Source organism: Rhagoletis zephyria, unplaced genomic scaffold (genome assembly GCF_001687245.7).
Source record: "Rhagoletis zephyria isolate East Lansing unplaced genomic scaffold, Rhagoletis_zephyria_1.1 Rzeph_scaffold_00727, whole genome shotgun sequence".
NCBI lineage: Eukaryota > Metazoa > Arthropoda > Insecta > Diptera > Tephritidae > Rhagoletis > Rhagoletis zephyria.
In genome coordinates, this window is record NW_016157811.1 from 154,072 (window position 1) to 166,191 (window position 12,120).

General features: G+C 35.9%; 1 protein-coding gene across 1 annotated transcript in view; it reads left to right on the plus strand.

The window, feature by feature from the left end:
* Positions 1-11,453, plus strand: part of chm (lysine acetyltransferase chameau) — a 37,320-nt gene extending 25,867 nt beyond the window's left edge. Inside the window, exons 5-7 of the mRNA XM_017613869.1 lie at positions 4,790-4,947; positions 5,474-5,569; positions 10,768-11,453. Of these exons, the coding sequence (XP_017469358.1) occupies positions 4,790-4,947; positions 5,474-5,569; positions 10,768-10,884 (371 nt within the window). The 3' untranslated portion in view covers positions 10,885-11,453. The remainder of the gene's footprint in view (positions 1-4,789; positions 4,948-5,473; positions 5,570-10,767) is intronic.
* The last annotated feature ends 667 nt before the right edge of the window (positions 11,454-12,120 follow it).

Here is a 12,120-nt window from a genome sequence, read left to right on the forward strand (position 1 = left end):
AGCAAAATTAACAACAATATCGATTAAAGTTTCGATAAATAAATCTATAAACAATCGATAAATATCGATAATAAAACCGATGAAAATGTCGATTATTTTATCGATAAGTCTCGAAAATCCCGAAAATCTTTAAAATCCCAAAATAGTTCCCAGATGAGTCTCTGTGTCTCTCTCTATATCCTTTCCTCTTAAATTACCTTTATTTTAATCTTTCTTCTCCTATCTTCATCTTTACTTTTATCGGTATCCTCATCCTCCTCTTTGTCTTTACTTTTACGTTTATCATTTTCTTCATCTACATATTCTCCTTCACCTTTGCCCTTATATACCTATATAAGTAAAGTGTTTAAAATTACCTTGGTCTTCATTTTTGCCTTTATCTTTGGTTTTATTTCTAATTTTACCTATATCCTTTTCTTTATTTATGTACGTAGTCACCTTTACTATCATTCTTGTATTGGTCTTCTTCTATTCTTTAACCTTTTATTAGCAAATTTTTGTTAAACTAATACCATATGCATACACACAATAAGCACTTGTTTCAGCCCCAACCATTTCCGTTGCACCATTTCCGTGTGCAATTTCCATTGAATTTGCCAATTTACTCCCAACCAACCAACCGCCGCTAAAGAAGTTTCACTTCAAAATTAAAAGAAAATACGGCCTTTTTGAATTATTTTTTGCAAATTTTATTATAAATGCAGTATAGGTACAATGAAAAAGAGAGACTAGTTATTAAGCACAAGGTTGGTTGAGTTTATTTTTAGTTAATTTACTATTAATCTCCAGTTTGTTTACTTTAGTGTGTGATGGTTGCCGTATGACATTTTTCGTTAGTACCCTAATTTTCCTTGACATATACATACCAAATGCAGCATGTTGAGATGCTTTTTTGCTGAAGTTGTCAGTTTTGGTAGATTGATTGTTGAAATGAAAATTGTATAATTTTAAAGGTACATTTGTAGCTATATTTATTAATTTTTTTGGATCAATGATGGGTGATTGGAGTAGGTTCTCTTTAGTTTGAATGCGTCATCGTGTGGTATCACAAATACTTTTGATAAAAATAACTTATTCATTCCGATATACATAATTAAATTGTATTTTAAAAAGGTGTTTCTTATCCAAAAGTATTCAATAGTATAAAATCTCAAATCGGGGAAAATGTACCAAGCAGAAAATAAATTGCCAAATGGACCACCAGTAGCAACTGTGGAAGTGATCAGCTGTTTCGAAGGTTGCAAAATTTGCGTTCTCCTACTTCTGTGGATATTTTGTCTCTTTGAGAGCGAATGCTGCTAAACTGTCAGAACTTTTGCTGCTAGATAATTTTGTCCGCTCAATACCATACCTATCACCAGAGTTATCTAATATATCGTCATCAATCGGCAACATGTGTATTAACTTTTTCGGCTACCCAATACTAGTTATCTTTGAAATGGTGCTTATATACATAAATAAGTATATGAATTAAATCCCATTGATAGAAGCATTCTTCGTTTCACCTAAAAATCTATAAAGCCTTCTGCGTAGTACAAATATAACAGGAATTTCCTTTGTCGCAGACACATAACACAAGTTATGTATTCAGTTGTTAGTTTAATTTTAGAAAAACTCACATTTATGTATAAATAAATCTTTTAGGCGTTATTGCGTTTTTATTTTTTAGTTTATTGATTTGCGTAATTGTCCTTTTGTTTGTGTTGACAGTGGCGGCGATGATGACGACGAAGTACGTACAACAACACATACATAAATACATTTATGCATAGCGCCGAGCAGACAACAAAGGTCAGAACAGGTCACAATGAAAGGGCGTCGTCCTTGTTGTGATACATAAAGTAGACGAGTTTACTTAGTACCGATTACACAAACTTTTAGCTGTAATATGTATTGCAATTTTTTGTATGCCTTTAATGAACATGAAATGGTATTATAACTTTGGTCCGAGCTGAGTCGATTTAGTCATATCCCTCTGTCGTTTTCAAGATATCCTACTGAAATTTGGTAAGCGCGTTTTTTTTATAATGTATTAATAATTTGTTGGAATCGACAAATTACTTTAAGGTAGCTAAAACCGTGAAATTTTGTGAGCTGTTAAATAATTACTCATTCATGATCTACTGAGAAAATCAGCAAGACCTGTTCTCCATAAGGTTTGTCTCCCATATAGGGCAACAAACTTTTCAGATGCTCAGAGCCCGAGATTGAAAAATATAATTCTTATTTTTCATTTTTTTTTTTTTGTTCTTATTAACATTTCTTAATAGAACTTTAACCCTGGCCCTGGCCGCTGTTGAGTCAATTAACATTTTAATTGAGCTACCGCTTGTTGGTGTTCACACACCGTTCGTTTCACAGTATCTCTATTTTACAGTACAGTATTTTTTAAACAGGTTTTCAATAAAATAAAGGAGTTCCTGTCTTCCTGTTTTACACCCCGCGACAAAATAATACGATCTTTCCGATACGATTTTGGCAATATGAATCCAAATTTCTATCTTAGTACAAAAATTGTGTTCTAGTGAGCAGTGCAGCTATTAAATTTTCACACAGCATAGAGGACCAGGTAGTGGTCATTTCTGCATACTTAACTCGATTTGGTATTATTGCAGATTATGATACTATTGAAGTAAATGTGCGATATGTAAGTTTCTTTTGAGTAAAAATTAAATTATTGCAGGAAAACAAACAAAATTATAGAAACTAAACTTTTCCCCAAGCTCTGAGATTTTTGTGGCAAGTCCTTACCACTTATTGTTCAGATACATGTTTTTGCTATATAACTTATTTAATTTGGCAGCTAAAGCCATAAAATTCTATGACCAGTTTACTTTTCGATTATACAGGGCCTACTGAGGACCACTAATTATTCAGATATGATTTTTTGTTATATAACTTGTCAATCTTAATTGTAAAGATCCAAAAGCCTTTTCCTCTATTTGTTTATCATAAATAAAAAACAATTTTCTGCTGCTCATGAAAGGCCTTCGGCATGAATTTTTCGGAATAGGCGAAGTCAGCGCTGCCCTTACTTACATTTTCCTATTCAAAATGCAAAGTGAAATTTTCTGTAGTCATAACCTATGTAAGCATTTTATGCGAATGTATTCAAATAAATATACCTATGGGATTTTCGTTTCTCTTTTCGTGTTCGATTCTATAATAAAGACAAACTGTGAGAAAATTGTGTGTGTTCCTTTCATAAAATGTCACACTCTTGTAACGAAAGAAAATACACATTCTCTGCCCTTTGAAACTTTGTCAGGGGAGATGGTTGCCCTGAAAAATGGGTTGAGTGTAACATCAAACACATTTTGCTCCGTTGAACAACATGAACGTTTTTTGGAAGAAACGAAATCACCATAGACAACCATGAGTTCTATCAAAACCAGGCACAGGCGGCCTGATGACTTTCGAAATAACGAATTTATACCTTTCTTTATCAATGTTCGATGCATACTTTGAGGCGTTTAAACTTAATGAAAACTTCACATAAACTCCCGCTCGCCATCTCTTTAAACTCGATGTTCCTATTTTCATTTTATTTACCAACTACCCTTTACCCGAATACTCGGTTCTTGGCTGCGGAAATTTAACAGCTTTGACTACGCCTGCAATCGGATCGATAAAGTCGTCTCGCCATTCCCCATGCTTATGTCGCGTTTATATACATGTAGATATGTATGCACGTACCTACATACATATTTATGTACATTTGATTTTGAGTTGAAAAGAAAAATCAAAGCAGCCTTGGATTCGCTACCTTACGTACAAGTCAGGGTGTCTCATGCGGGCGCTGAGTCGATATTTGGGGGATGTGGACGTAGTATGTTAGTCTGCTGCGAAATCCAGGATAGATAGGGTGTGGCAGAGCAGCCAACGCAGCAGCAGCAGCAGCAGCTGAGGCAGTGTTAGTAGTACACATAGTTCGGGTTGTTGTTGTACAATGCAACGCACAGAAAGCATTCAACCCCGTCGTTCGAGACTGCCGCAGCAAATTTGCTGTTAAGGTGAGTTGGGGTACCGGAGAACTTTAGACGCCAACAGCCATACGGACAAAGGCTTAGTAAACTGCTACAGCACATACGGCCCGTAGAACGCACCAGAGTGCCAGAACCATCACTGAACGCCACTGTCACCATTCATTGCACTTCGGTTGCAATTGTAATTCGCTGACAGTGTACCACTTCGTTTCCATGTATGTATGTATGTATGTATGCATGTCAGAGTGTGTGCAGGTTTTATAAGTAATAAGGTGCGTGGGTTGAATGGACGCTTGTGCCGTGCCGGTGCTGCTGCAAAACGTTTGCAAAACTTGAATGACGGAATAGAAATGGGATTGTTCCTGCAGCAACGTTCAACGTTTGTCCGCTCGTCCAGGGTTTTGCCCGGTGAAGCTTTGTCGATATGTACGAATAACTACATTCGTACGACGTTGTACGACGAGTATATAACACAAATACTGTTATGTTGTATATCGACAACTGAAGTACTCATCCTTAAGTTTGGGTCTGTCTAGACGCGTGCAGTTGGCGTTTTGTTATGGGGAAATGACAAAGTTGGTCATAGCGGCAGGGGTGAGAAGGTCAGCAGACAGGCAAGAAACAAAAAAAAAACAAAAACAATTCAGTTAGTGGTTTGAGGGTAGACACGTGATGCCAAAGAACTTGAAGGCGTTCACACGATGACCCTGCGCTCTCACTAGCTTTGCAAATGTTAAGAGATGTTAAAAAATTGTCCACCGACACTTTATTGAACATTTGTTCCTTTTTTTCATGCTACTTAGGCTATCTTTTGACCAGAGTGGAGGGTAAAATTGGTTCGCCGGAAAAACCACTTTCGGACTTGGGTTTAATTTCATATCGCTCCTACTGGAAAGATGTACTTTTGGACTATCTCTGTAGCCGAACCGGAAGTGCTTTGAGCATCAAGGATGTATCACAGGTAATACTTACATTAGGGCGGAGCAATTTGTTCGGCGCAAAATTTTCGATGAAAGTATATAGTAAATTCAAGTTCTACGATTAATTCTAAGCAAAAATGGCGAACAAATAATATACCAAAAATTACGTTTGACCCTCGCAATTTTCAAAAGAAAAAGCAGTATATTGTAACTTTTTTGTTCGAAATTTATTTTTCTTTTATTTTTTAATTATTTTTCTCGGTCTTAAATATGAAGAAGCCACACAAATATGTAAATGCAAAATTAATTTCGTACATAAAAAATTATAATACACTGATTTTTTTTTTTTAATTGGGAGAGTCAAAAGCCATTTTTGATATATAGTTTGTTCACCATTTTTGCTTAGAATTGAACGTAGAATTCGAGTTTGCAATACACTTTCTTCGAAATTAAATTACTCCGCCCTAACGTATGTAGATACATATGTACATATTTTTAAATATTTTTTCTTCATTTGTGATCCAAACTGCATCTCCTACATATAATTTTTCTGCATATTATCTACAGGAAACGGCTATATATTCATATGACATCGTTAGCACCTTGCAGGCTTTGGGCATGATGAAATACTGGAAAGGCAAACACATTGTACTTAAAAAACAAGTAAGTATAACTTTTCATTCCAAGTTATGTAAAATAATGCAGTCGAATTAAGATCATCCGAAGTCTTTTTAAGATGGCAAATTCTTTCTAAATATAGCGAGCCTAGTCGCAGGGAATATGAAACATGACTAGCAGGACTGAGGGGGTGGTTGAACTGTCCTCCCCATCTTGAAATGTAGGGTAGTCAGCCCAGCGCTCCAACTCCGAACGACAGCCATTTTACGATCTCAACCAAACTATGCGTTATCGTTAGTGTTTGGGTGATTGACTCGTTTTTCCCAAAGCAGTTTCCGCCGGTTTTTTCTTTGATAGCTATAGGTGTGTTTTTTTTTTAATCTTTACTTCTCGAATATCGAATAAACCAGATTTTTTTTTATCGACCAAACCGGATTTTCTTATTTCATACAAATCTTAACGTCTCAATAAAAGCTTTGAGTTTTTCGAAGTTTTCAAGGCATTTTCAAGTTTAAGGGAAACCCTTTAAAATTATATCCTAGGTATTTGAGGGATGAACAGTATATCTTATTTGATTCCAATAAATGAGTGTTTAGCACCTAAAAGTTTTCTACGCGTTTGGCCGAGCTTCTCCTTCAATTCGGGTTCTGCTTCTTGATATTGTGACACAAATGGAGAGATTTATACCTTTACTCCACCTCCGTAGAAACTTTTTTATGGCAGTAGTACACTCGCGAGGTTTGCAATTGTCTGCCGAGGCGCGACCGCTGATTGAGTAAACTTTTTTTTGTTGTTGCAGGGACGAGAAATTGAACCATGGGTCTCCCGACTTAAATTAATTTTTTCAAAATCGCAAATCTGTGGTTAGGAAGAAGATACCACAATGAAACTTTTTGAAGTTTGAAGCTAAATAAGACATAGAATATCGGAAAACTATTGAGAAATCGAAAAGTAGCGCTTCAACACCAGAAAGATCGTTCAAAAATGTCATATTTTTGGAAAACGTACGTTCGTAACTTCTTCACCCTGAAACTATTAACTTCAATCTTCTTCCTAATCAAAGATTTACGATTTTGAAAAAAAAGAACCTAGGTTTTGCACACTGTGCGGCGGAAGGAGCAAAAAAGTCAGAAAAAATGCAATAAAGCATTAAAGAAGTTATAATAAGATTTTTATTGGTTTTAATTTTGATCTAAAAAGCTTTGAAATTATTTTGCTTTGCTCTTTTCTAAATAAAAGCTATCTTTACTGTTAACAGTTTTATTGTAATTTTTCGTCATGACTTCATGCTGGTGCATTTTCACATTATGAAAACTATGTAAAATAAAACCGGTTTATCCCGTTTTTTCTTAATTTCAAGTTTCAGTTTTGAAAAAACGCTAATAATCGAACACCCTAGTAAGTATACATATGTACATATGCCGGTGGTAACCAAACTTCAAAAGGAAGTTGATCCACCTAATCACAATCATTTTTACAAGCTTTCATTCAGTTTCACTTGTGAGTAATCAAATAATGCAGTCAATTTTTAACCAGCTTGCCTATGAACTAGAGAGTTGAAACTTCAAATTTAGGTCAAGACCGGATGACAGTGCAATTTAAAGAGGAATTAGGCGGTGCAGGTGCCAAGATATTTCAAAAATTCATATTTAGAATGTAAATTGAACTAGCCGGCTTCGTATGCGCGAGGCTTCGCCGCGCGTTGAATGTGATCTTATAATTTTTTAGACAGGCGGCAACTCTATTCAAAAAAAAACCTTATTGCGCATCTGGAGGCCTAGTCCTTTCATTTAGCACTTCACTTTTTATTCCAACGAACAGCCCACATCTTGGAATTTTCCCCATAGGTGGCATTCCTCTTCTAAAAAATAAAACCTTATTGCAAATCTAAACGACACCTCATTTTTGAAAACTGAAAGAACTGCGCAAATCTTATGTCATTAACAAAAAAATCCTTTGGGTATTATATATAAGGTACTAATTTTTGAATAGGTGGAAACCCTTGGCATCTAATTTTTCAGTCCAACGAACGTTGAAGATCTCATTATTTTTAAAAAGGTGGCAACCCTACTCCATAAAGAATACGTTATTGAACATCAAGAGGCTAAGCCCTTTTATTTTACGCCCTTTTATTTGACAAAAGCTTGCCCGATAGATGGCGCACGACTCGAGATATTTGGAAAATACGTATTTATGATCGGATTTGTTTCATATTTAAAATGTACAGTAGAATTGCAGAAATGTTAACTGGCGCAAAAATTAATCGCTCGGCTAAGTTAACCGAATTTCAGCGTTCACGTTCCGCTCTAAAAAGTTATCTCTTGGGCTAACTTTTCTGAGCTTAAACAGTTTTCAAGGCCTCCACTTGCTTGACAACAAAAACAACCCCGAGCTCAATTTGATTAGGCGTATTCCCCGAATTTCTTTTTGTCGTTTGCGTTTGAATTTGTGAGTTGTGTATTGTTTGTTTAAAAAATGTCAACAAAGAGGAGAAGGTAACTGCCAATCAGATTAAATCTACATCAAAAAGCTGAGATTGAAAGAAAAATTAATCGAAATTTTTACGTAAATCGATTGGCGTTAGATTATGGTGTATCTAAAGCGGGCATATCAAAAATTAAGAAAAAACGTTATGAAATTTTGGAGACTTTTTTTAATTGGATTTCCTCGAAAGATTCTGAGTATACAGTTTTGTAGCCCAATGAATTCTAGTAGAACAAAGTACAAGTCTCAAATGGCTAAAAATTACGGTTGATTTTATATAATTTTTTTTTGTCCAGGAATTTTTTGGTTTTCCTCCATATAATTATAAATCGTGAGTATTCATTGTATGGAAGCAAATGGGACAAAAAAATCAACTGTAATTGTTAACCAATTGAAACTAGTACTTTGTTCTACTAGAATTCACTGGGCTACAAAACTCAGAATCTTTCTTGGAAATCTAACTAAAAAAATTACTTCAAAACGACTTCAAACGCAATTCTTAGGATACCTATAGCAAGATTTAGCCACAATAATTCCTGCTTGAATGGGGTCTTTTGAAGCGTTAGAAGAAATGGCCGTCTGAGGTAGGTTAGGTTAGGTGGATGGGGCTGCCAGCATACCAAGGATCGTATTTATAGACCCGTAGTGATACCACGTGGATCGCTAAGGCCCCTCCTACTCAAACCATCGTGTGGAATCTGTGTATCCTAAAAGTTGCCGTATTCCTACTTTAACTATGTTACTTAAACTCTCAAAAAATTTCTGAGTCCATGCACTTTCTTTATCTTCTACAAAGGTGCCTAGAAATTTCCGGCGCTTCATTTCTGCGTCCTCTGCAGAAGTCGTTATGGGGAAACCCTTAACCTCTCCTCGTTGCTTTCGATGGCAACATGACCTGTTAGCAGGCCCATGGCTGCGGCTAAATCACTTCTGCCCAGCATGAGTAGACCTTTCGACAGTTTATCCTTGCATTCCGGCCACATAAGTTTCTTCTTGCTGCCAATCTATCCCTTGCTAGTTTAAAAGATATAACCCTTAGAATAAGCTTGCTGATATCGAGCGGCATGCTAAACCCTTCGAGGATTTCGAAAGTGGAAAGGATGTGTTGAATCTTGCAAGTTTGTCCGCCTAGCGGTTGGCGACGGTTTTGAATTGCATGTGGCCGAATCAAGGGCTTTAAGTGCCGCCTAAGTAGATGAAGATGCTGTTACCTATGACTTCTCCTATACATTAGTAGTCTAACGTCTCATGCATTGCAACAAATTCAGCTTGAAAGACGCTACAGTGGTCGGGTAGGCGAAATGTTGATCTGTTAAAGCTCCCGTGTTGTTGATTTCTTGTTGGGACTTGGCTACCAGACCACGGCTCCGTATAGATTACTCTCTTGCTAAATCCTTCAGACCGATAAGTCATCCCTTTCATGCTGAAAGCAATGGAAAAAGATATCCACCAGGAAATAAGGTCTACTACTATGAAACAGGTACCATTGTATCCCGATCAATACGCGTACAGAATAGGAAGATATACATACATCGCGTTATATAAACTGAAAGGAAAATGCGAAGTGGCTTTTAGTGTGGAGAAGCAGGCTCTGCGTCTTCCTCGACATTCAGGAGGCTTTCGATAACACATATCATGGGGGCCGTCGATCGGTCACTTGAGAAACGCAATGTGCAACCAACACTCTTGCAGCTACTCACCGAAAAAGGCGTCCGGTTTTAAGGGTACGCGGATGACATAGTAATTATTGCTGGAGGATAGTTTGCGAGCACTCTCTGCGATATCGTTCAAAGACTACTAAACCTAGAAAACAGGTGGTGTGCTGATGTGGGACTTAATATTAATTCCTCAAAGACAGTCATTGGCTCTTTCACTAGGAAGAAAAATCACATGGGGATGGCGAACTTAGTCTTGGATAGGGTCGAGGTCAATGTCGTCATTTCTGTGGAGGAGTAGTGTAGACACGGCCACCTTCAAGGCTACAAGAGCGCTGATGATGTGCAAATGTCTTAACTGCCAAATCCTGAGGATGCACCCCAAGGCTTCTGAGATGGATGTACACCATGATACGTTGACCAATAGTAACACATTGGCAATGGTAAGGCAGTCACTTACGAAAAATCAACGTCTGGCGTGTGTTTGCATCACGAGGGCTATGCTAGGGGTAGACATAGTGTATAGTGTAGCTGACGGTACAATAGATTTACTGGTCGCAGTGTATACTCTATTTATCCATCTTTCTTACTCATAAGGTACGGCCACATAGGAAGCGGTTTGTCGCGACCGGAATGTTTGTCTTAACTTTAGTCTTAATGTTATTCTTAATTGTTTCCAAGTATCCCCGTCATCCCCTCCCTTCTTCTGTAGCTTTTTCGATTCTGTAAGTTTGGAATTAGAGTCCAACGCCTTTTCGTCTCATGTATGTTTGTATTTACACCAACCGAGCGCAAAAAAGTTTCACTTCAAAAAGTTGTGAGATGCAGCCAAATTCATTTGGGGTTTGGCTGCCAATATAAAAACCAACGTTAAGGTCCTAAGTTGGAGTGTGCAAGGAAAAACTCTAACCACCCTTGTTTTCAAGATGTCGGCGGTTCCACAATAACCTGAGTCACGCAAATCAAGTTTTATATTAACTGGTATTGGCTTCACAGTACTCTTTTAAGAATCGGACATCATGCAAAAAACTTGCCTTTATTAGTTGTATGCAATATTAAATTTGATGCTATATAATTTGGAATCTCATTTCTTTATCCTTGTAGGAAGTGCTCGATGAATATGAAAAACGTGTGAATCAAAGAGGAAATTTTCCGAAAATCGATGATAGCTGTCTGCGCTGGAGTCCTTTTGTGCCAACACAAACCAATAACTCTCCATAATAGTAGGCTATAAGTTCACGTACGGAGACGATAGTTATCATCTACGTACACTGAATGCAAATATGTAGTTTACTTAACTACTTTGTGTATTTATTTTAAGAATGCACATGTATATGTGTATGTATTTATTTATGGAAATGTGGTGTCAGGTGTAAAAATGATTACTCCATTGTTGATGGTTCTAAACGCCCAAAATACTTATACTATATATGTACATAAATAGTACCAATCACACTTATGTAGGTGCCCTGAAGTCTCAAACATTTCATAAAAAATGCGAACAACACTGGAATTGTCTTTTTTTATACCTGGCATCACTGATAACTATGCTTTATGGCTGCTCGCAGCTTTCAATCAATTACTTGAGTATATACCGAATTCGTCTTTTAAAAACAGTACTCATTTTTTGTATATACTTATGATATTAAATAAATGCTACACTTTTAAGATGTTTTGTATAGCTCGTGTGGCAGGTCGAACACACGACTTTGCTTCATATTTTTAACAAATATGTATTTGTATGTACATACAAGATATGTATATAGCTAAATTAAAAATTCTTATTGTAAAATTTTCTCAAACATTTATAGAATTTATTAAGTATAAAAAATATATGGTTATTAAATAAATGGTGTAATATTTAACTTTTTATAGAACACATTCTGACATTTTTATTTTGCGTACATCAAACAATATTTTCTCTTAAAAATGGCCTTGAAAGGAATTTCTCCGAGCAGTTGAAGCCAAACCTATGTTTTAACCAATGTTTATGCCCCTTTACAAAGGAGGGATGCTATTGGAATTCCTACACTTGAAATTCCTTTGGAAATAAGAAACAATTTCCCAATAAGTTATTTGGCTACGTTCCAAGTGTACCTAAAATTACGTTCTTATACCAAATTTTAAGAGGCTGAAGAGAAGGTACAATACTATCTAGTTTTACATCTTTGTTCCTCTTCATCTTCTTCTTAAAAATTATTCTTTACTCTCTCATTTCTTTCTTTCTCTTTTATGCTGTGCATCGTATTGAAATGTTATGTTAATTCTATGCTATGTCATGTTTTGCTATGCATGCTTTCTTATGGATTTTTCTTATATTTTTATTTTATTTTATTTTATTTTATTTTATTTTATTTTGTTTTATTTTATTTTATTTTATTTTATTTTATTTTATTTTATATTATTTTATTTTATTTTATTTTATTTTATTTTATTTTATTTTATTTTATGTTATTT